Here is a 26,501-nt window from a genome sequence, read left to right as displayed (position 1 = left end):
TTTAAAAGATATTAAGTCATTGTTCTGATAATCAAATTCATTGTTCTGAGAAAGTTTGTTATACTTTTGAGGCTCTAATTAATTATTTTCTGTCCTTCCAAGTCATTATTATGAGAAGGTGTATCATTATAAGGACTTATTAGTTTATTTTTCCCAATCAAATTGGCATAATTAAGCATCCATGCAATCAATTGATGTATTGGTTATGTTATTTGAATGTGTACGAGAAAACACCAAGTCCTTAAACTCGGTGGTGTTATGTCCCTTCCTGTTGAGCTGTTCGCGGAACATAAACCTGTTTCCTCCGCTGTCAGACGCTTTATACCCGACCGTTGGTAAGACACGCCCCCTGTGTTCCAACCAATCACAGGGCAGAAAATGATTGGCTCTTCTGGGCTGTCAGTCACGCATATCCTCAGTTGCTTCCTGTGTGAGCCCGTGGCTTCGGTCTGTCTGCAGCGAGTCTCCGGTATGGGCAGCTGCCTCACTCCTCAACTTTTTTACCAGGGATTTTACCACAGTTGTGCTCCATTTCTCACGGTTTTACATCAACTAGAAATGGATTTGTGAACGGAATAACCCGACAGTGTGCTTATCCGACCTTTTGAATTCATTTTTTGTTGTTAAAAAGGGAAGAAGAGAAAATGCCAGTTGCAACTCTTCTGCCTTTTACCGCGACCCCGAATAGGAAGTCTGCCAGCCCGACCTCTTTCAGGTTGACAGAGAAATTCATCTTGTTATTAGTGTTTAGTGCTTTTATTACCCTGTGTTTTGGGGCTATTTTCTTCCTACCGGACTCGTCGAAGCTGCTTAGTGGAGTTTTCTTTCATTCCTCCGCGGTGGAAACCAACACCCGCACCGGTCCGGACAGCAGCGACCCGGGTTCGGCTGGCAACGATGAGAGGGTCCTGCAGAAAATCAAGAAGGACCATGAAAACGCTCTGCTAGAGGCCAAGGATATTCTAAAAAAAGGACCTGGCGAGATTGAGATAGAAATTTCGAAGGACAAAAATAAAGTTTTAAAGGGGAATACAGTTCAACGTGGGAATGATGCCAATAATTTACCTTTTGTTGAATATCAGCGACCCCCCGGAGCTACTGGACACGAACCTCTGGACCCAGAAACCAAGGCGAGACGCGCTAAGATCAAAGAGGTAAGGATCTGTTGAGCGCACGCAACGTTTGAACGTGACGCCAAACTCCAGCAAAAAGACCGCATATTTATATATTTCCTTAAGATATTACAGTGTGTGTTGATTATAAAACATCATTCAACACTTCACGTGAATGGGCCACACCTCGTTTTTAATTCGGCTTATATATAATACACAAATAAGCCCTAAATTGTACGTAATTTTAACTTTTACATCATGTGATTTCAATGTTTCCTTCGCTTGTGACAACTGTTATTCATGCTAAAACACGACTCAACAGTTAATATGCATAGCTAACAAACCCTCTTTAATTCGGCTCATATATAACACACAAATAAGTCCTAAATTGTACGAAATGTGAACTTTGACATAATGGTCGCTTGTTATCTTTAAAGTCCAACGGTCCATATTCCTCGCGGATCGCGGTGCAAGAGATTGTACACCAAGTATACAACTTGCTTTTTTAGCAAATAAAGATGACCATACGATGTGTATTTGAAGCCGAATTGCTCAGAAATGGGTATATGTTTAGGTAAAGATCTTACACCATGTGTTGGCATCAACACACACCTCCAGGTGAATACGACACGTTGATTTCACGTTTTTTTTTCAACGGGATTTGGCGTGGGGGGGTTTTTCTTGTCACGAAATTTTTCAGCAGTCAGTTTCTGTGGTAAGCCAAGGAATGAACGCAGGATCCACTGCCCCCCTCCGGGCTTTATATACTTGTCTTCCAGGTTTCCAGTGTCAGGGCAATACATGTTAAACCCGGTTTTTAGTCACCACATTGTTGACCCCTTTTGGCATCATGGATGTGGAAGATTGTCACACACCATAAGATATGACCTAGATATAGAGTGTGCGCCACAGTTCATTCCCTCGAGGACTGGACATTTGAAGATTAACCTGCTTCGTTTGAAAGCTTGACTTATTAATGTTAATGTCACATTCTGTTTATTTACAGAGATAATGTCAAATACCAGTTGGATTTGACATATTCTGTTCAATAGCTTTTGTGCCCTCTGATCTTTCTCAATATCATTCCTCACCAGCCTTGTTTGCCTGCAGCAGGTTGAAAAACACCAACAGGTCTGTCCTGTGTGTGTGTGTGTGTGTGTGTGTGTGTGTGTGTGTGTGTGTGTGTGTGTGTGTGTGTGTGTGTGTGTGTATGTGTATGTGTATGTGTATGTGTGTGTGTGTGTGTGTGTGTGTGTGTGTGTGTGAGAAACAAACAAGAGAAAAGCCCAGAGGTCTCAGGTGGTTTCGGGTGGCTGCTGCTGGTGTTCAGTCACGCTTCTGTGCTGTTGTTATTATCGCAGATCCTGATGTGCTCAATAGGAATTTAAATGTAGATAGCAGAAATATCTTCAGTGATGTATTGAAGAGGAGTTTTCTGACGGGGATTTGGGAGAGCAGTTATCGTAGATCTGCTCACTCGGGTGACTTGATTTCCATTTACTCATCCAGGTGGTTAACTGGGAGTCTCATGCAGAGGACCGTTGAGTCAGGGAGCAGATGAGTGAACAATTTAAAATAAATGAGTGATATTGCAATTGGGTATGATTCAGGAAGATTGAAGGAATGATCATTACTGCGACCTCAAATATCTCTTCTTAAGTCTCTACCATTTGTATACCTGCTGAACCGTAATACTTAACATTCAGCTAATTGTTCAGCCCTACTGTCGTGACTGAGCACATGTGTCTGGTGTCATTCAGAGGGACTGATATTTGCCTTTCATATGGATTCATTTGAAATTGAAATAGCGGCTGGTCATTTTAGCCCAGAGCAGACATGAAAGAGGTCAGGGGAAATAACTTCTTGGAACAATCTCTGTCGTGTCTGCAGGGCTACTTCCTGTTCTGACAAAATGAAAAAGGGCAATGATGTATTTGACTGAAAACCCCCAGTATCAATAAAGCATATTGGAGGAGCACTCTTTTGAGGGCCATTAAAATCTAATTCATCCGAAAAATCCTTTCAGTTATGATCCTTCCAACAACCCTACAAGACTGAACTTGATGGCAATATTATGTTAAACCCAAGCACGTTTCATCAATATCTCAGAGAGGTGTCTCGTTGTAAACACTGCCCTGAATCCTAAAAAAGATCTCAACGTGTATTTGGTATTAACGACGCTATGTTTGAGATGCTGATGGGATTCCTCAGCTTAAGAGGACATCGCCTCCAACTGAAAGGTCATGCCGTCAACCACAAGGAGCAGGTATTAAACCATCATGTCGACAAGAGGCCGTACCGTGTAGAAATTACAAGTTGTTTGCCTATGGAGCTCGTCGTCCTGCCAACTGGTTATCATATCACAGAACTAATGCATGTCATCTTATCGACCTACTCCAAGTCCTTACTATGCAGCCGCAATCCACCTTAAAAATCTGCATTTAAGGTGGAATAAAAAGGCATTTTCTCAGTTTTTTTGTCTGAACTTCTAACAGATTACTTTATGAATTCTTTCCCCTTAATTCAAAGCTTCTGTTTTGAATTCAACCCACCCGCAAGAGCCCCTTCATCCCATATATTGGATGTGGGTGTTGTGATATTTAAATGTGAACTTGTGAACAGTTTGCCCGGAGCAAAATCAACACAACATCGGTCACATTGAAAAAGCTGCTGTTTTGGAGATGTTCTTGTTTGCTCAAAGCAGCAATCAGTGTTTATAAAGTGCATTGTGTTGCTATGGGCTATTTTTTGGGGGGGGAATGTCCAAATATTATGTTCATGCTGAGGGCACCAGAGTGAATGTGTTGCTCTGATGTTAGCTCAAGCAGCAACACTGACATTCACATTTAGGTCAAAACATGTTTTTCTACTGGACATTTTGCCTTCAACAGCTGATGATCTGCAGATGGATTCAGTTGTAAAGCACATTTAAACAGAAAAACACCTTTCGCTTAGGATCACCTGCTGATAGTTTGGCAAAAGTGTCATCAAAATTTGGAAACCAAGCTGGTTCAGCGGTGTTGGGTTTTTAATTGAGAAACCATGTCACTGAGAGGTTAGCGAAAGTGCCATCCTAAGCAAATGTGCTTTGCTGTGGCTCAAACTTCTTTTCCATATTCCGTGCTACAGGCTCTTAAAAGTGTAATAGACACGATTATCACTTATCACATTTGTCATGGCAGCTGAAACTATTCCTTTGTAAACAGCATCAAGCAAATCACCTCAAGATAGTATTGACTACCATTATATAAGACATGTTGGGTGCTTTGACACTGTCTGTTCATCCTGTCACTCTTATTATTTAGATGGTGAGGATTACATTTTGCAGCTTCCAACATCTTGATCTCTGTATACTCAAAATGAACCCATAGTGTTGAAGAAATGGTCCGTGATGGTGCATTATTCTGTTACTAGAATTCAAATGCAAAGGTCAATGGACAAAACCAACCTAATGGAGCAACTAATGAACACTGGAGTGCTTTGAAGTGCAAGACGGAGATACAACAGAAGTGTTTTTGCATCTACAGCATGTGTCAAACTGACGTTGTGGGTCGGTCAGATGCAATTTGCCGACCTGTAGACTCAAAAACAATGCCTAATATGCTCGGTAAACGGATCTCTAAAAAGCTTGATGATTGGGAAGATTTCTGTTAAAAAATCTTCCACTAAAACCCAGGAAAATGGCAAACCCCATGACCTATTGGGGTTTGTGTTTAAGCATTGATAAGTTTAATGGATTCCTGCAGAGATTCGATCAGTTCTCAAATGAATATCTGAAGTAAAGCACATTTGATACGAGACGTTAGAGTAAACGTTGTCCACTGTGTCAACAGATCTCCTCCCTTAACTCAAGTGACGCTAATTCCTCTCTTATAGTAAGGGGGTTGCCATTAGTATAAACCAGTAAGGAGTGGCTACATCCAACCTGTTCAGCCTAAGGTAAATATTAACCCTGCAGTGTTATGTCTCTTATGATTCAACCGCAGTACTGTCAGGAAGTTTTCCCTGGTATTGCAGCTATGTTCTGTTTTTGATAGGACATAATTGGTCTTTCTGCTCTAGTACATCCGAGGCATTCAGTTTCCCTTCTGAGAAAACTAAACACACTGTTCTAGATTACCAACCGTCAGGAAGCACTGTCAAAACATCCCTATGAAATAAATATATAATGCCCCCTATTATTATCAACAAGTTACAACACCCTCCGTTGCAGCACTAGCGTAGTCATGTTTTAAAGCTAATGCAAGACCTGTGTTGGATTTCACATAGTCCTTATAGGGCTTCATGCTTTTGGACTTATGAGGACTTGCACACACGCTATAGTCCAGGCTTTTGTCATTCATTGGAACGACGTTTCACCAATAAATCTCATTAATATCGTAGTAATTGTTTATCTCATTTGACTTAGTTTCTATGGCAAAGGTTCTAGAAGATATAATTGAACCAAAACCGATGAATGTTGTTGCTGTTCTTGAAAGTTCTTGGACCAAAATAGCCTGTGGTTAACTTGAGTAGAATAACCCGAGGACAAGAAGGATGACATACGTTGTGAGTGATGTGAAACGGCACATTATTATCACCGTATTCAGATATTTCAGGCTGTATTTTCCACATAGATGCATCAACAAATCAAGGTTTTTCCCAAGATCTAGAAATTCCTCACTTTCTGCTCATGAAGCCAACACAATCCTAGCTCCCCCTCACCCTGGATGTCTTGTCTGTATTAAATGGAAGCATCTGAAGACAAGGTTCTGTGATACCGGCTTCTTACTCTCCGTCATCTGACCCAGTTATCTGGGGATCTGCCCTGCTGTGCCGTGTTTGTGATGGGCAGGCAGCAGGGGCCCCCTCTCTGAGAGATAAACATCTTGTTGTGAGCGACCGCCACAAACCCACAATCAGCTAAATCTGTTTGTCTGCTCCAAATCAAAGGCTCTCTGGAGGACCCCTCCTCTCTGTGGTCTCTCTGTGAGAGGCGAGAGCATAGGGGGGTGATAATAAAAACCTGGGCTGATAAACAGGGGAAATCAAGCTAGATCAAGTGCTCGATGCTCGCTGCTAGAACTCCTGTGTTGTTTGATACAGTAAACAACTTTCCTCTGTTGTACCAACATGTGTCCTCACAGCTTGACATACATTAGATTTCAGGATTCATACCATTCATAGCACCTGGAATATTATCATGTAGGGAGCAGGGTTTTCCCATGAAGGAATATAGGGCTGATGTTTTCTGTTAAGAAGCTGCATCATAAACTCACATTGATTTATGCTGGTTTTTGTAAACTACCACACACTTTCACCCACAGTTTAATGGGCAACCTGTAATTCTGCCATTGAGTCAGACACTGCCTGGCTTTAAACAGACTCTTTTACAAAGATTTGACGTAAGCTTAGCGAGTTAGCATACAGCAGAGGATAGGTTTTTGTACACGTAGATACTGACATATGCAAGGTCAGGAAAAAAATAGCACATGAATCATTATCGCTAAGCTAGCAAAGAGCAGCATCTCTACAACACAGCTGAATAAATCAGGACATCTTATCAGCTTTGTCTTCGGACATTCAGATGATTAAAACACAGGGTTTCTTACACCAGTGGATATTCCCATCACAGAGAAACAGAACTCATGTGGGATGGGAACGAGAGCACCTTTCAATACAGCTGAAACTGAACTTTCTTGGGTAATTCTGCCCAAAAAATTCAGTTCAATTCTGTGGTTTAGTTGTGTGTGCTTGTTTGGGGAATTACCATCCCTCAGGAAGCCAAATGCAGATTTGGTGAACCCGTGTCATATTCACACTTCCTGTTTGAAAGGGTATCAGTATAGGTGCTGGATTTCTGCCTGACTGGTATTAAAACCAAACCGTTAAGCTCTTGACAAAAGGGACAAATGACTTGGTTGACTCTCAATCTTCACTGGCAGTAATAGTGGTTAGAAACAGTTAATACGTACACCGGGGACCCCCCCTTTGAAACTCCCCCAAGACCCCTGGGGAAACCTGGATTTGCTCCAAGCAGCACACAGGTGAAGCCACTTGTCTTAGTGGCAGCATTTAGTATAATGACAGACTAGTTACTAATTAATACACAAAGTCTCACCTTTTGTGCTCAGAGCAACCGCTGCTGTTCTATTCTGACTCATCATCATCCTCCGTGTGTGTGTGTGTGTGTGTGTGAGTGTGTCTGACATGTGACGAGGTGGAGCTTGTTGCTGCTTGACTATGCAGATGAGATGCAATTGAACATTTAACCAGCCATAAGGACGTTGTGTTTGCAGTATTTACTCCCTAAAGCTCGGCATCCTAAAGGACAATCGCTTAACGCCCTGTCAGCCTCTGTCGGCACCTCTTCTTCATTGAAATGCAAAAACACAATGGAGGCAACTGTAACCAGTGGCACACACACACACACACACACACACACACACACACACACACACACACACACACACACACACACACACACACACACACACACACACACACACACACACAGAGCTGTGGATTAGAGGCTTTGGGTTAGTAAAGGTTTCTCCTCACTGTCTGAAGCCGACTGTCAAAAGATGAAACATCAATCGTCCCTCTCCCTCTTCACATCTCTTCATGCATGTCATTTCTTTCCTCCCTTTTCTCCTCTTCACTCCCTGCATTTTATTTCTCCTCTCCTTGTTCTTGCTTTGCTGTCTTTAACGACACAGTTCAGTTATTTTTGCCCACTCCCAGCACAATTCTTCCTGCCACTGTGTGAGCCTATGTGGGTGCGTCTTTGCGTGCGTTTCACCAAAAAAGCCATTTTGCCGCTTCGCCAACCTTCAGGGCCAGAAATAGAAGTCTCTGTTTCTGTCTCTTTCTGCGCCTTTCTCCGGCTAACTTGGCAGCCTTTTTTCGGTATCGACCATTTTAACTAATTGCCTCTTATTCGCTGTTTCCACTTCTTTTCTTAGAACTAGACGTGTGTTGTCAGATAGAGTTATTGCTGTCTGTCGGCCCGCCGGGTGCTTTCCTTCACTGCCTAATGGCTCTAATAGCTGTGTCTGACTCCAGCACTACTGCACAGGTGTGTGTGTAGGTACATTCATGTGTTGTTAGTGCTAATGCACACCTACAACTCCTTTCAGTCTTCCAACAATGGACGCCCTGTTTGATTCCAATGCAACCTTTAGTAAACGTGTAGAAAAGACATCAATATAAGCAACGTTTTATGCCAATTTTCTGAAAATGACTGATGAAAATGTAAACAGTCCTCTGATGCTCTTTATTGTTATTATAGCTATACTCTGTCTCAATCCACAGTTTAAAGACCTGTACAGTGTATGTGTAACACGACAGATACTCTATATGTAATATAAGAATGTAATGATATGTAGAATTATGTAATATTTTGGTTGGGGAAATATTTCCAATAAAAAAGCCATCATTTGATTCACTAATAAGCTCCAAGATTGATGGAAATGTTCAAATTTAACTGAGTGTATGTAAATGACCCAAGTGATGAATTGGCAATAAGCCAGAGAATGTTGGGTACTGTTATATATCAGGGACTCCATCCTTTCCATAAACACACATCACGCTGCACCTGTAGCCTAAGGCCGGGGCGCCAGTGATGAATATTGTAATGGTGTTATAAAGTCACTGTAAATATATAGTCCTAGTGGTAAGGCTGCGAGGCTTTTTAAATCCCATCATTAGTATGGAAAGTTAGTCAGTGTGGCGGGATTGGTCCAGGGGTTTGCTTTGGGGGCGGGGGGGCGGGTTGCCTCCTGGCTCTCTAGGATGGAATATAGACTCCAGAGTGAGTGATGGGGTCATTTTTGGATATATATACACGCACTCTATCTGTCAGTGTCTTTTATGTGTGCTGCATTAGCCCAGGGCAAAACAGAACCCCCCCCCCCACACAGCACAGCACAGGCCTGAGACGTTGGTGCTTTATTGTCCATGCACCGTATCCGTATGTAGCGCTTTACTGGATCCACTCTCCCAGCGCCGCTCCCGCTCATGCATAGTCATCGAGCATTGATTTGGCGGGGAGCAAAATAAATTCGATGGATTGTTATTGATGTAATATTTGTGCAATAGGTCAAGGCGTATGGGGAATGATTCAAGCAAATACAACGGACCATGCTTTTACATTATGCCAACTGATAGACCGTGGGTTTTTAAATAATGTGTATTAGAGGAATGGTTCCATAGTTTTTCCAGCCCGCTGTTGGATATCCATATCTTGGGAAGCTTTGACACATTTCTGGTGATTTCTCTGCAATTCTAAGAGTAGGTCTGTGTTTTAACTGTGCCATGCAACGCCTTTTTTACACATTAAGATTGAGGGTTTTTTAGTAGGTCTTCACAGATATTCAAATTGTAATCATGACCACAATTTTAGCCTCAAGTACTCGATCAAAATGAATAACACATGAATATTTGGTAATTAGCAATATGTAGCACAGCGGGAAAGTGAAGGCAGTGCTCTTTTGATTCAAAGTACGATACAAATATTCAGTCCTTCTCAATATTGAATCGTAAAAGCATACACTCCAATTCTCAAGTGCCAATGAAGTAATTCCTGGCACTGTGTAGTTTTGTGCCTGAGGAGGTTTTCAGCTCATGTTTTAGTGCCTCTAACTTACACTACTCTGAGTGAAAGTGCCTGAAAACGCTAGCTAAATTAAACGTCAATAATGAGTAATCGATAGCCCTTCAGGCTCCCTCTGCACACTGCTGTTTGATGCTCCGCTCCACTCTCTCTCCTCCACTCACAGATTCAGCTTCAACCATTTTATAACATAAACTGGTCAACTGTCAGAGGACAAGTCCAGAGCGAGGCTCATTGTCTGGCTGGCCCAACATCCGATTTTTAAGTTGGGCAAAGGGGAAGTCTTGGGGTGTTTCATTTGAGGCCTGACATTTACAGCTAAGTTTGAACTTTGGAGTTTTGCTTTTCTTTCCGAATTCTATCAATACACCACAGGCTTCGACCTGCGGTTGGGTAAGAACCATGGTTTTCTGTATAGTGTGTGTGTGTGTGTGTGTGTGTGTTGTCCGGTCTTCCTGCTGTGACCAGTCGCCTACTGACAAACTGCAGTAGCTCTACAAATGTGAACATGTTTCATTTGGTGCCCGAGGGACTATCACTGCAGATATGTCTTCCATTCTTGTCCCTCTCAGTTTTTAAAGTGGCCTCTCCTGTAAATTCCTTCAGATCCTTTATTTGGGAGAGGGTATCATTAGAGACAAGGTTTGACGGTCTTTTTAATGACTTTGATCATATTTTAGAGAGAAACCGGCCCTGTTTCATGCCTCTATGTAGCATGTTTGCTGCTGTTTGTTGTTAATGAACACTCCACATCTGTTTCACATTAAAACATTTCCAGATGCTCAAAGGGCACAATCACTATCCCTTCACTACAAGGTTTTTTACTGTTCAACATCTGCAGGAAGAGTGTGAGAGCCATTCCGGTAGCCTACAGATAATCTGTTTCCCTTTTTCAACACGGCCATTATTTGACTATGTAGTTTATTTGGAATCAGGGACATGCAAATGTGAATTGTAGAGCACGGTGCGGGGCCAGATGAGGCACGTGCATAGCTTTGTGGATCATTAGCAGTCTACACAAGGATTGCATGATTATTCGCAGGCTTTTTGCTAAAGACACTGATGTATGTTCGTTAGCAGACGGGCCTCATGGGACTCTGGGGTAACATGTATGTGTAAATCTATGGGCCGGCGATGCCAGTAATGACCATGCTTTGTGCATCTGTCGTAGCGCTTAGATTAGTGAGAGGTGCAATTTGTCTTGTTTTCCTCAGCTAACACTCTGCTAGCTCATTAGCATGCAAAAGGTGATTAATTGCATGGTCAATCACCTCCGTGTTGTGTGATATAGGGAAGTGTTCACAAATGGCACCAAATAAGGTGAAAGCAGGATGGATTATCATTTAGTTTACGAGGCGTCTTGGAGTGGTATTAACATTTTTGAGGTTTGGTAAAGAGTGAAGAGCGTTAAATGGCATTTAGTAGATCATTTAAGGGTCAATCAATACTTCTTCTTTAGTCCATCGACCTTTTCTCTCTTGATATTCCTGTTTTAGTCATGCAGGAGGACCGTATTATGGAATCTGTCTAAACGGCTGAATGGCCATGACGATGGGAATAGAGAACAATGGTTTTCCCAGAGCCTCATCAGTGTTCAATGAACACTGCGTCTCTCTGATAAAGACTTTAATTGCCTCCGTGGGTTTATGGGATTCATTTGAAACCCCTTGGTTAGCTGGAAACAGACCAGTGAGAAAATTAGTGTGCATAATGATCCATTGATGTAAAGGGAAAAAGAACAGTCTTTAGTCAGGTGTTTTAAGCTAAAAAGACTGATCAGAAGACCCTAAATCACTTATTAAACCATGCTTTGTGTGGTACATAAACAGGAGCAAAGTAAGAAGACTCCAACCTTTATCCGTGGCACCAAGAAAACTGAAAATTATGAAAGTTTCATCACCAAAAACGCTTAAAATAAATGCCATTTTGATTTGGAAATGACTTATAAAGATGACTTGCCTGGTAATCAGTTTCCTGTCAGTTGACTAGATAATAAATCAATCAACCAATCAGAAATCTCTACAATTCTACCCATCTGAGAAGAGGAATGAAGTTCTTGTTTTGTTAAGCTTTAATCACATCGTTAGTCTTTCTCTTAGAGCTACAGTTCTTGTTTCAAACCAGCTCCAACTTCTGATCGCTGCTTGTTAAACAGGAGCTAAGTAAGAAGACTCCACCTCTTTATCTGTGGCACACTGAAATGCCATTTTATTCTTCATGCCAGCAGCAACAAGTCGCAGCACATTTTCATATTTGTCCAACTGAAGTTAATGTGATGGAATGTGTTATTGTCTCACCAAACCAGAGTTTCTGGGCGTGCCTTACAGGACCTCCTGAGAGGGATTAAGAGTATCTATCTCACAGGAAGGAGGAGTACTGTTATGGATGTGTTAGCTGAGCTCGAGGTGACATGCTCTAATTGTAGGTTGTTCAAGGTCAATGCCTTGTATGTACCGGGTGAGACATTAATCAATGTTGTGATGAAGGCTAAAGTATTGTGCAGGTTGTTTTCCCCTGGTCTCTATCAGGTTACTGTCAATTTAGACGGAATCAAATATTGACAACTTCGTGCAGACGAGAGAAAAACACAAGTAGTTATTGACTAAGTCATTCTTGTACTTCACTTTTAACTGCATACAGAAATCTACCCAAAAACATTTCTCTAATCAACCTTTCCCTTGAATTCACATCAGCCTGGTTGGTTTTATGAAGGGTATGCAAAAACATTCCTGAATGGATGTTGTCTTCTTACTGGCTTTACCTGGGAACGGGGCCAACATTCAAACCATTATACACACATCTGTTACACTATGGTGTCCATATCACATTTCCCTATTCTGGGGTTGTGTTTCTGTAGACTCTTTATGTTCCTGTTCATTCACTGGTTTGTTTTGGGAGTGCACTGACCCACCTGTTTGCAAAGGCACGTCTCAGATGTTCAGGAATATAAAGCAGAGGGAAAGCCAGCAACAGAAAATTTGCCATTTCACATTCTGCCAACTCATTGATAATGTATTCTTGGCAAATACACGCTCCTAGCTTTTGGCACAAACAACACGCTGGCAGCTTTCACATGCTTGAGCCCCGTTTTGAATTTGGAAACCTTTAGGCATCGAGCCTCCGGGGTGGGGGTTTGACGAAGCGTTGTAGCCCAGTGATGACGATGGAGGAAAAAATGCTCTTGGTTATTCAATATTAACGTGTCTCGAGTGCTGCAGGGGTCAAGGCCGGCTGATTCTCTCTCCTTAATCCAATTCGGCCTAATAACCAGAATCATAAGCTGTCAATCACATACTCCATTTATTTTTCAATCTCCCTCCTCTTGTGTTTCCATGTGAGGGCTAGAATTTCAATCCTGCAAAGCTCTACCGTCTTGCATATCGGATCAGCTGAGGACTCTCTTGATAGGTATAGAGATTTAAGTACTATAAAGTTCTCACTTTTGAAGGTGCGGTGATCCATTAATCCTCCTGCCGTCCAACTTTCTATTCTCCAGATAAAAATTGGAAAAGAAAAGTCTGCAGAGTGATATTTTTTACTTCCTGTCCAAGGTCTCTTATCGTCATGCTGTCCGTTTGACACATAAGTGAGGTCTTTATCTATCTTTAAATCAGCAAGCCAATTTGAGCTACAGGACAGCCTAACCTTGAGGCGGGTCTTACATATACTTGGAAGCCATTTCCCTCAGTTGCTCTTGCACTTTTTCCGTAATTAGGGTCTGATTTACTAATGTTGGAGGTAATTACACAATCGGCAAATGGGACTGCCCTCTGGTCACGCTCTGCAAGTCACGGAGGGACTAAAGTTGCTGTGTGGCCCGTGGAGGAATTTGTGTGAGATCGGCAAGTTCAGGAGTGCAGTGATGCTGAGATATCTTTTAATGAAGCAATGGTATTCCAATACATTTACCAAGGACACAATTCAGCTGAGAGAAAAAAAGACAAAAACAGATTGCTTATAAAGATCCATCCCACCTCCCATATAAACGTCCTGCAGAATAGTGCCAGAGTGCATTAGCTTCTCAGTGAATGCCAATTTTAACGACCACACGGCCATTAGCGCTTTGTATTTGGCTTTATAAAAATACTCGCTGTGTCTGCTGCGTTTCCCTTTCTTAGACGCTTTACTTTCTGTTACTGCTTATAAGTAACTTGTGAACCTCCATGCAAAACAGCATTGCAATTGTGTGTAAAGCTGTAGAAAAGAAGCTGCTTGACCTCCACACCGTGATGATGAGGGCCGGGTACGGTTCAGATTTCGATGATTCCAGTTCTAGATTCAATTGGAGTGCAGTCGTCTTTCAATCAGGAGGTTGTGGGTTTGATTCGATCCCAAACCTCGCAGTCCAGTCGATGTCTCCTTGGACCCACGTTGCTCCCGATGGCCAACGGTGCGTTTAATGTTAGATTCCTTGAGAAAAAGAGGCCCATTGCTCTGTATGAATGGGTGTGATGAGGACTTGTAGTATGGAGAGCGCTTTGAGGGGTCGTAAAGACGGGACAAAGCGCTTTAATTTACCATTCCTGTTCTTGATTCTGGTTCTTTGAGGGGGTCAAAAAGGTCACCTGCTTACTTTACTTCAATGTATTTATGAAACCTGTCATTTCTTTTCTCCAAATATCATAGAATCTGTGTATTGTTTTTGCACTTACAAGTAAATATTGAGAGGAACCAGAATTATTGTGTCTCCATTATTGGGCGTTTTTAGATTTGGTTCTTATTTGGAGTTTCACTTCCCAGCCCTAATGATGATGTATGATCCTGCCTCCCTCAAAGGTGATGTGCACTTAACTTTTAAAGCACCTCTGTGACCTCTCCCCTAAAACTGAAAACTTGTGAAATGAACGGGTTTGTTAAAATAAAGGTTGATCGGAGTCGTCTGAGTACAGCTCCTCCTCCTCCTCCTCTTCCTCCTCAGTGGTTTTGCACTCCAGCTGTGATGCAGTTTGTTTTCCTCTCCTCTCCCAGACACATGCGTTGGCTGTGTGCTGCTCGGTGCCCAGTTCAATTTACCAGGAGAGAGGCAAGCCAAGTACACAAGCTAAATAATTCAGCCTGCGTCCTGCAGCAGTGCAAATAATTGGTGGTGGGGGTTATAATAGATACTGATCATTAAGCACAGCTGTGTATACTGCACATTCTCCTAATCATTCATTTGAACGGACTTGATATGCAGGGTGTGTGAAAGTGTGCATTTCGCGAAACGTAATTGGAAATATTGTGTCAGACATGCAGTCGTTAATTTGATGAACGAAAAGGTCAACAGTAAAGACATGAAGGGGAACAAAAGGACACAGTGAGACGTAAGGGTCTTTATTAGCTCACGGGCTATTGAACCTCTGTTGTGTTATTTGTTCATTTTTCGTCCAATTTCATGCCCCTCAAAGCGCTGTTTCAGTTCAAAAAGCCTTTGAAACTCATTTTCGAGCGCGACGGGGCACCTTTATTTACTGCTGAAAGCATGGTAATTATATTAATTAAAAATACTCTCATCATAGCGTCTAAATACCTTCAATTCAGACCCATGGTTTTGCTATTGTAGCATTAAATCGGCCCCAAATAATCATATCAGAGGTGACTGTGACTGGGCTATATTTGATTAAAACAACAAATGCACACATCAGTGTTTCCACAGTCCAAACACACACACACACACACACACACACACACACACACACACACACACACACACATACACACACACACACACCAGTCTATTATAAAGTCAACAGTAAAACTCACCTGAAAGGATGTGACCTGTGAACCTGCGTGTTTGAGTGGGTAATAATCCAAGCCCTGTGGCACTAAACAGAGCTAACCCTGCTCTTACTATTGCTTAAGTGCCTTTCTCTTATGTGAGAGACTTTTATCTCGTCATAGCAGACAAATGTATGTGTGTCTAACACCATTAATGAAAGCCTACGTGAGTCATGAGTCAGCATGCACACACCAAGGCTGTAGTGCCGTGTCCTCCCACAGTTTGAATTCCAGAAGTTGTTGCCCTCCCGTTGCCCTGTTCTACTTTAATGCAAATATTGACACACTCAGAAAGTACATTAAAGACCCGCCCACTGCAGAGGTGTTCAGACTGCACTGTCTTTGCAGTATTGGCATTGCAGAGGACATAGTTCATTAGGTCTTTTATCTTTCATGAGATGGCTAGACATCCATTACAACGCCTAATCGAGATTGAATTTGATAGATGATCCTATAAAACCTACCCTCGCATAAAATGCTTAAGCTTACGATAGTTGAAATTCACCCTAGAAACTGCTGGTGTCCTCACAAATCCACGTCTGAAGAATAAAGATTAGGATTGAAGTGATCTGTTGCTCAAGAAATAGGGAGAAAGGATTTGGGCTTCTCCTATAAATGCACTAAAAAGGAAGACCGTTAAAGTGTCGCTGGCTAAAGAAGAGGCATTTCTTTGCTTCCTACTGGGGAAAAAAGAAGGAAGGAAGGTTTCCAGATGAGAATTCATGGAGCAATATCTCTTACGGTATCTTAATGACTGGTGTGAGAAATAGAACGCTTATTTTTGTTGGAATAAATGGACTACAACTCCACGGACTTTATTTTAACGATACAAGACGGGTTTTTATCTTCACCCACAGCTGGTTAAACGCCGGATGCTATTTGTTTAAGTTAATGAGGGTCCTTCTTAAGATTGTGCGCTAAATTTGTCAGGTGAACATAATGCACTCAATTAAATTCACAGTAAACTGCATGTGATTACGAGGTTCACCAACTAAAGGCTTGATCCTCTGAAGGTTGAGTAAATAAAAAGACGTATTTTTTTCTAGATAATCTCTATTTAATGCTTTCCAGGCCTCTAATTGGATATTCAGCACTCATAAACTCTAATTGAGAAGTATATCATATCAGATTACACTGTGGAAATGATAATGCAAATTGTGCTGTAATTACGGCTGGGCCTATCACGGTATTTCCAGGTAATACATTTGTGTGAAAGATTAGAAAATGCCATGGAAACTTTATTATCCTTTATTTAATGTGCGGTTTAATCAGTCTGGAGTGGAGCGAATCTAATTTAGCCCCGCTTTGTAGTGGAGACGTGGGGTAATTATTACATTATCTCACATTGAAATGTCATTATCAAGAAAATATTAGACAGTTGGGATTATGGCAAAAGGAAATACCCTAGATAGAAGAAACAGAACAAGCCCAGGGCTTTTAGTTTTGTGTTTGAGTTTTTTTGAATCGTGGATCATCCCACAGTTTGCTGGTTGGGTGGATGCAGTGTGAGTCTTATTGCTTATAGCCTCTGTTTATTGTGAGAAATAGGATACGCAGAGAGGGATTTTTCTGACTGATTATTGACCCAATGCAACACCTGGAAAAAAAACTAATCGACTAACGTTTCATTGGTTGATTTTGTGTATACTAACGCCTCTTTATGTGAATATGAGCGGTTTTTCTTTGCATTCTTTTATAGTAGAAGGAATTTGTCCTGTTGGTTGATCTAAACAAGACATTTGAGGTCACCTTGGACTGTGGGAAACTGTGGAATCTGTTACTATTCTACCTTGAGAAAATAACTAGAATAGTCATTTGTTGTTTGGACAAAAGTAAAGGGCTTCGTGAGCGCCAGTTTCTTTCCCCAATTCCAGAAGTACCTTTTATTAAAGAGGATAAAGCTGTGATAATATGAACAAGGAGACTAAAAGCTTTTTAATTGGTTTCTGTCGAATAGCCAGAATGGACCGTGTCCAGATTTCCCCCTCCATCCAGCCAACTCATATTCTGTAGATATTCTCCGTTCCTTCACCACCACTCATTTAAACGGAGCACAGGGTGTATTTCCTGGCATTCTCTGCTGTTCAGTCCTCATCTCTGCCAACATGTTAAACAAATGACTGATGAGCTCAAGTTCTGCCTGCTGCGTAGAGGCGGGGAATGGGTGTGAGGGAGGGAGGGAGGGAGGGAAAGGAAAGGAAAGGAAAATCAATCTGCCTTTCACTAAGTCTTCATTAGTTTGCCTTTTGGCAAGAGCCTGGGTCAAACCCAATCGGGCTGCTTCCTAAACCAAGGCAAAGGTCAAGTCGATACGTGTGTGTGTGTGTGTGTGTGTGTGTGTGTGTGTGGTCTGAATGATACAGTTGTGCCACCTTATCCTTGGGTGGTTTGAGAAGGACTGTTAGGACATGCATGATGGATGGTAAAAGCTTTCGTAAACCTTGTTAGATAAGATTAGGGTTAGAAAACTAGAGTTGTCCAACTGGAAATTAGCTTTGATTTGATTTGTTATTTCGTCCTCAAAGTTATACATGCATCTTTTCTGTTTTTTCGACCCGTCCCTCCTTTATTGCCCCTCCATTTTTATTAGATATTGGTAGAATTTAAATGAATAACATCTGGAAAAATCATCCAATAGCTTTTATTGCTCTATTTCTGAGCGGATAATGAAAGTAATCGTATCACCTAGAGGTGGTCGTGTTTCATTTTAACGCCTCTGTTATCCCTGTGTGGTTTGAGAGGCAGTGTTTAGTGCATGCATGATAGACGGTAAAACCTTTTGTAAACCTTGTTAAGTTAGGGTTAGGAAACTAGAAAATGGCTTGTCTCAAAGGTTATCCAACTGGAAATTAGCTTTGATTTTGATTTGGTTTTTTACCTCGAAGTTACACACACATCTCTTCTGTTTTTAAAGCCATGCTTCTTCAATTTCCCCTCCATAGTTTTTATTAGATATTGGTAGAATTTAAATGAATAACCTCTGAAAAGATCCTGCTTTTATTGCTCCATTTCTGAGCGGATAATGAAAGTAATCATATCTTAAGCGTTCGTGTTTCATTTTAATGTCTCTGTTGTCAATAACAGATTGTTGTTTTACTACCAGAACGGGTTTTTAACCAAACAATCAGTCGCAGATATAGATTTCATCATCCTCTCCTCTCCTCCCCAGGCAGCCGTCAGCTGGTATTGATCAGTGCGTAATGTTGCTTTGCAGGATAGCTCGCTCTGTTGACCGTGTTATCTACACTGAGCGCTGTTAAACACCAATCAGGCTGTTGGGAACGATGCGTTTTATGACCCCCGATCAGGTCAGGGAGCTTCGGCTCGTTAGGAGTGAGAGGATCTAAGAAATCAGCATGAGGTTATTTTTGTTCCGGGCTGAATTTATGGATATGGATCTTACTCTGTGAATGATCATAGATGCTGGACGTTGAAGTAAAGCTCTAGGTTTACATTGATAAACAGGTCATGAAGAGGATAGCCATATTTTTCCTGGATTCTTTTGATAAACACATTGATTTTTTTCTATTGATTTGAAGTGTTTTGTATCTGTCTCTGTTTGACTGATGATAGCAATTTGACCTTTTCATTTTATGGCTTGGGAATCGTACTAAATGGCTCCATCAGTGTGACACAACAGAGTGGCCTTTGCTCTACCTGATGATGTAAATCCACAGGCACCATCTCTGCAGGGATACACACAGAAGCAGGATACAATCAAAGCCTGTAAACTGATGGATTTATCAATAATTAACCACTTGAATTATGCTGATATCAGCCTTCTAGAAACCTGTTGCTGGTCTGCTTTGCTTAAGAGTTTAAGGACCCTTTCTCTGCTGGTTAGAGTGCACCATAGTTCAATAGACAGCTTTCACACCAGACTAAACAAACCAAATGCACCAGATGTTATTCAAAATGATGCCACAACTCAATATTGTCTTACAGGCCGATCAAATCCGTTCACTTCTACACACTCCAGCCTCCACCGTCTGCTCCACAAACCATTGCATTGTTGGTCTGCTCTTGAGGGGAAAATCAATTATTGCTTTTGGAGATAATGATCCCGAACTGCATGCCGCTTTGAATTGAATCCTCAGCGTTTGTATGCTGGTTGCATTTCTTTTATTCAGTCCTGCTGAAAAAAGAAAGAGCCTCCAACAGCCTGGGTTCTTGTTTCATTGCTAACGTGTGGAGCCTGACATTTCAGAACAAATGTTTCCAGGGTTTGCTTGGGGCTTGTTAGAAAGATGTGGAACCTAATGTCAAATCATATCACTTCCCTATGATTTACTTTGCTTTTTAAATGCATCCATTGTTGTTGCTCACTGTGCCATCTCTTATTTCTCCTTTTACCTGAAATGGGTATACGGTATTATGTTTGGGAGTGCTTTTTAGCAGGTCTGGACTGAAGATACTCAGCGATCCCAACTGTATTGATCCCAAACTGGGACATAAAACCAAACAAGGCATTGCACATAATAGAAACAAACAATTCTACAAACATCTCAAAGTAGAAAGCGGATAAAATAAATTAGATTAGAGTAAAAAGAGAAAACCTCTGAACCCTTTACACATTCGCAAGATACTATGATTCACTGTTTGCTTGATAAACCGGACTCCATTATTGCACTCTTACGAAAACATGAACATGGAGTAGAAATTGTAGTTGTTGGAAGTTTTCCCCTCTGGTTTCACGTACAGCTGTTGGTGGTGGTACAGCAGCTGCAGCTGGCCGTCATGGAAACCGAACATGAAACCCACTCGGCAGAGACCGTAGGAAGGCGGCGTCTTTTTCTTTCCAGCAGTACAATTCTGACCCATATATGGCTGCTGAAATACTAAACGGCTTAGGAAATCCCTCACTGATCCCTGAAGGACTGGTCCCTAGGCATAGGGATGGATATTGTCCTCTCGTCTTGGAGCTGTGGGAACATTTGAAGAGACGAGGTGGAAAACGGTTAGTTGGTGGGTTTCTATTCCAAAGGTGTTATGTCAGGGACACTGTGGGCTCTATCTTTTGAGGACTTACACACCAATACAGAAGGAACTGTGGCAACAAAAACGTTGTTGTCTGCACACAGGTGATGGGAATAAGAAGATCAGCCAAGGAGGATATGTTTTCAGTTGTGTTTGTCTGCGATATAACGGAGAAACAGTGGACCACTGCTCAGGAAACTTATTGAAAGTAGCATGAGTCAAGGAACAAGCCCCTTGTATCCTAAGTGGATTTGCATCATGAGCGGACACTTGCATCCAAAGTGACTTAATCATATCAATACTAACTCATCCAGAGTATTTGCTTCAATTTTAAGTCAACCAAGGGGAAAATGGTAGAACTGTTTCTTTCAATGTTGAAGCATAACAGTATAACACAAGTATAACACATGGACTGGGTTGAATTCCTATAGTTGGTACCACTTTATCATAAGACTACCCTTATAAAGGTTTGTAATTCATTTATTAATTAGGCTGTGAACCCTTTATAAATCATTAATCAGCTTATATAAGAACAGAGATAAACAGGGCCACTGTGACCGGTTGCTTGCCAAATAGTGAGCCCACATTTATCTGTACTGCTAAGCCTTAAATTAGCTGCTTAGCTTAAGAGATGCCAAGATGGATGTGGGGGGAGAATCAACTCGGTGAACCACAGATTCCAAGGATGCTGGCTGATGAAGAAGACGGAGTGAGCTAGCTAGCCAATATAAGGCTTAGTCATCTTGCCAAATAGTGAGCCTGTGTTGATGTATGAAAACTATGTTAGAACTGGTTTATAAACGGTTCTTAATGATTAATAAAGTGCTTACAACCGAATCAATAACGTAATAATGAATCCTTTATAAGGGTAGTCTTATTGTAAAGTGGCACCCTATAGTCTTATCCCCACGGATAGCCAAATGTTAATAAAAACCCTCAATCCATGAGCCAAGAAACTGAGATTTTAAATTGAGCATTATCGGCCGCAGTCATCATCATTTTGCTGATGGAGGTTTGTGCGCTCCCACTGTGGATTTTGGTTTTAATATCTCTGGTTCAATTACCCCCCCTACGTCTTCTCTCTGTGTGGGAGTGTGTGGTCTTTTTTGATGAAGGTTTTGAAACACGGTTCATTCAAAAGTTTGCGGTGAATGATATGTTTGGAGTAGTATGTTGGAACCAGTGGTGCACTGAAGCTTATACGGTATTGACATTGTGATTGCTTCCTCCCACTCATCCATTGTTTGACTTATGTTTGTTCTTTCAGACAAATAGGATAAACTCACATCTGCAATCAATCTACTCTCACAAATGCATTTCCTCGAGATGATATGGATGACAATAACAAACACAAGTATCAGGTTCACTGTGATGAAGTACTTCACTCACTCTTTATACCAAATGGGAAACAAATAGCTGCCTACGAGGTGCCAAAATGAACAATTACAGAACAGAATTACTGAACATTGCAGCTTCGTTTGACAGTGCATATGATTTATAGTGACTAACTTAAACATACAGATGATCTTTAACTACTTGAGGAACAAATATACTACTTTTTGCCTCTTCCAGTTTTAACTTCTGCAAAATCCTGTTTCAGTTGCTCTTCCACCCTGGACAGACAGTTTCCCCTTCATTAAACCGCAGCTCGATGAGGAAATTGCTGCACCTGGGTTACTGTCCATTATGCCTGCATATTTGTAATTCTAATTATTTATACCTGGAGTCATTTGCATGCCACACTTTGGGTTAATACTGCACACACAGGTGGGACAAAATGTGCCTCTGCCTGTGAAAGACTGTCCAAATGGAGCCTCCAAAAACAGGTGCAAGACATAGCATGATAAAGGCTGCATCCCATTAAGACGCAAATGCTGGCATCTCATTGGACAGAGCTTTCCTTAATGTTGTTGACTTTTTGTGCCCTAAAAGGCAAACAGGTCTGTTGTCAGATAGATGTGTTGGAAAGGTGTTTTATAATCACAGCCCTCCCTTACGATGCATCTCCCCCTACAACTCCCCTTTGTGTGGTTTAATTAGCTCTTCCCTTTAAGCAGTTTAATGGTGTAGTGCATAGAGTAGGTAAAACAAATAAGTTATTGCTATTATTTTAACCAATATTGGAAGCATTAATCATCGTATCATCATCAAAAAAAGGTTACTCACCATTTTAAATAAAATCCAATCATAAGACATCATGCAGACATGGGAAAGGGACACCCTGATAAGCTACATGAAGCTTAAAAAATACCGGCCCAGAGATTAAACGTAAAGTATTTTACTAAATAAAGACATGGAGAAAGTTCATGTATTTTAAAGAAACATACAAGCCAAAAACATACCGTACACAAAACCTAAAACGTGTAAAAACTACTCAAATTAATGGTCTAATATATTCATTTCATCAGTCTAACATTGGTTTGAAATGGCTAAAATATGATGAACCCAGTCAGATTAAACTGGAAAATAATGTAACATATAAAGGCTTACTGAGTAAAGTATATAGTGTGTAGAAATGTCCTTTTTTGCATCATTATAACAATATAAGAGGATCTGTACCAGACAAAGACATTTTATTCAGTCTGTAGGAACCGGTTTGTAGGCTGGGGCTTCACTGCAGCTTTACAGTACCTCATTCAAAGATGCTTTCTGCCTGACAAATACTCCACCTCCTGCGCCTTTTGAATATCAAAGTATCGTCCCATATTCCAATTTCCATCAAATTTGGATAGAGTGGGCAGTTGTAGCAACGAGGCTCACAACACGTTTCCCCTCCTATTCATACAGATGCATCCACAGGGATACGGCGTATTTCAAATTGTCATTTCTATTTCCCGATGTTTAAAGTGTCAGACCTTGCCTCCTCCATCTCCTCTCCATAGCTTCGCATGGTATCTCGGATCCACATGACGCAAGCGGCCTTGTTTTTTTTGGGGGGGGCTTTTTGCCTTTAATCGGATAGGACAGTGGAGAGTGACAGAAAGAGGGAGAGAGAGTCGGGGTGGGATCCGGAAAGGACCACGGGTCGGGAGTCGAACCCGGGTCGCCGGCGTACGGTGCAGGTGCCCCAGCCAGTTGCGCCACGGCCGGGGCCAAGCAGCCTTGTTTTTGATGCTTGTTTTTGCCGGGTTGATCATAGTGAGTGTTTGATGTTATTTCTTCCCCATAGGTGTGTGTGTGTGTGTGTGTGTGTGTGTGTGTGTGTAGGAGTGAATTAGCAGCAGAGGCTGTCTGGACATGGAGATAGGGTGAGAGAGACGCAGTAATAGAGAACACTGTTCTGTCGCCTGAGTCTGGTCCGTCGAGGACCTCTGCTTTCACTGCCACCCTTCTGGCAGCGCACCCGACCCCATCGTTGTTTCCCGTAGGTGGTGGGCCCGCGGGACGGAGAAGCGGAGGTGTTGCCCACGGTTGCTTTTTCGGGCTGTGCCCCGGCCGGGCTCCGTGGCAAGCCCGGCCACCAGACGCTCGCGGACGAGTCTCCTTCTGGGCCTGGCTCCAGAAGGGACCCGGGCTTCCTCCAGGCCGGGTATCCTCGCTTCCAATTGTGTTTATTCATGGAGTCTTTTTGAACCAATCTTAGTCTGGCGCCTTAACTGAGACCAATTTGCCATGGGAGGTGTTCCAGGCACGTCCAGCTGGGAAGTGACCGAGGGGTAGACCTAGGACCAGGTGGAGGGATTATATCTCTTCGCTGGCCTGGGAGCGCCTTGGAATCCCGCAGTCAGAGCTGGTTGATGTGGCCAGGGAAAGGAAGTTTGGGGCTCTCCTGCTGGAGCTGTTACCTCCGCGAACAAGCGGGAGAAAATGGATGGATGGATGGGTGAACACAGTTTCTTACATCCCCACATACAGAGAGGGGGTGGATATGGAGAGAGATTAAATTCAGGATAGCATAAAAAAACAGACAGGCCTGGTAAACAAGCCCCGGAGCAGCCGAATGAAGAAATCAAAAAGCATGTAACAGCTTACAGAGGAGCTCGATCAATTTGAACTTTTTTCTGAAATCAATAGCTCTCTTTCTTGCCTCGTTGTTTCTTCCATACTGTTTGAACATGCTGCTGTTTTGCTGCGCTCTGTAGACTGTTCATGCACTCCTAGCTGTACTTCCTGCAAAGTTTAAAGTGTATATAGGGTTAGAGAAAAACATAAGGAGCCGCATTTTAGTTTTGTTACTCTGACGAACTCTTTTGTTACTAAAGCTTGGAAGATCTGCTCTTCCCTGCACCCTGCTATATGCTAGGTCGTCCCAAAAGCTGTTCATGGTAATGAGATAAACAGGAAGTCACACGTTTTGAATAAGAGCGGTGAACCAAATGAAAGGGAAGACGTTTTTCTGTGCAGCTCATTATGTGCTTTCATGAAACATGATTTTTTCTCTCTCATGTTTCCTGTTTCTGAATTACTCAATCATTATCCAACTGCAAGCTTTGGGAACATGGGATCTGTTGAGGCTCGGTTTTAGACCACACATGATTCTGTAGAAATGATGGGAGCAAATGCCCTACAATTCAGACTGAAGCGTCTTTGCTGTCATGTTCTTTGGGTACCAAAAGCTAACTCTAAAACAAATCAACGAATTCACAGAAGCAGAATGACTTATTTGTGGTCATTTTTGAATGCCTAATTAACGCTGTCTTTGACAAATTAGGCAGCTCTGTCTGTAAACACTTTATTTGGAAGTGAAGCGTCACAGTGTTCATGTGTGTGTCCTCATGCCGCCTGGTGTGATGTCTTCTCTGCCCCAACAACCATATTGTCCCCTAATTGGCCTTTCTGTCTCCCCGTCCCGCCCCCCCCCGTCCCCCGTCCCCCATCTCACACACAATGCACCTGTTACAAAGGCGTAGTCACAAGTGGTTCCCCCGAGACAAACCGACAGAGCACTTGGTTTCACCACAGCAGCCCTGGAGGAAGTTTCTAACACACACACACCACACACACCACACACACACACACACACACACACACACACACACACACACACACACACACACACACACACACACACACACACCTCCCTGTAATATACACATTCCCTCAGTAACAGATTACTCGCCCCCCCTGGAGCAAACTGGGGTCATTAACCCCTCGATCTTTGCACAGCGGTTAATGATTTGCTGTCATCCCTCTGTGTGCATGAGTGTGTACAAACAGAGGAGTTAAGTACACACTCTGGACTCAATGCCCAGGTTGTCATTTGGGGCATTTAATGGGGGCCAGAATGGACTTGTAAACCTCAGTGCTCAGTTTGCAATTGGTACGGTCTGATTGTACTAAGCACTATTTGTCATGTTGCCCAGGAGTGCCGGCAAGACCTGGAAAGGGTTACTCTTCCCAAGATCAATCCTCCCATTAAAGATTTCATTCAAATCCTTGTGTTTCTTACATGTATTGAGTCTTTCCCAAACCTCTAATATTGAAGTCTTACATGCATCAAAATATAAATAGAAGTTAAAGTAAACTTGAGCCCAGAACCTCCCCAAGGTGTTCATTAAAATGAAAGTCTGAGCCCTGTGTTAATTAAGTATGGAAGTGAAGTAAGCAAAAGATTAAAGCAGAAAAACCTTCACTTTTGCTCCTCATCATAAACTCAAGAACATACATCAGGCTTATTTTTAATTAAATATGCTCTTTCATGTAACACAGCTCCGTACGTCTCTTTAGTACTAATAAATGATCAGCTAAATGTGTGTAAGACCGTCTTCCTTTCACTGTTTGCTGTTGTTTTTTTTCCCAAATGCAAATATGACGGATACCATTTCAGATGTATCTAAATTGCAGGTATAATTGCTTTATATCAATGGTCCTGCATCAGAATATATGCCCTTGCTCCGGTTATGTCGTATTTCTTCGGCTCTATAACAGTAGAGTATGTTTAGAGTTTTGATGAATTAAAGCCTGAGTCACTGTGAAGGCTGCTGCAATCGATTGCATCATTTTCATACTGCTCAATAACCCCAATACACACCTTCTGTCTTATGTGCATTTGTCATCTTCTTCTTCTTCTTCTTCTTCCCATCCCTTCTCAGAAGCAAGCGGTGTAGTTGAAGCATACAAAT

The 26,501-nt window shown here is 42.0% G+C and overlaps 1 protein-coding gene across 1 annotated transcript in view; it reads left to right on the top strand.

Moving 5' to 3' along the window:
- Positions 1 to 442: 442 nt before the first annotated feature.
- man1a1 (mannosidase, alpha, class 1A, member 1) overlaps positions 443 to 26,501 on the top strand; it is a 126,826-nt gene continuing 100,767 nt past the window's right edge. Inside the window, exon 1 of the mRNA XM_063901783.1 lies at positions 443 to 1,154. Within this exon, the coding sequence (XP_063757853.1) occupies positions 645 to 1,154 (510 nt within the window). The 5' untranslated portion in view covers positions 443 to 644. The remainder of the gene's footprint in view (positions 1,155 to 26,501) is intronic.

The sequence above is a fragment of the Eleginops maclovinus genome, chromosome 15, assembly GCF_036324505.1.
Source record: "Eleginops maclovinus isolate JMC-PN-2008 ecotype Puerto Natales chromosome 15, JC_Emac_rtc_rv5, whole genome shotgun sequence".
Taxonomy (NCBI): domain Eukaryota; kingdom Metazoa; phylum Chordata; class Actinopteri; order Perciformes; family Eleginopidae; genus Eleginops; species Eleginops maclovinus.
Note: the sequence above shows the minus strand (reverse complement) of the source record. Positions and strands in the feature narration are given on the sequence as shown.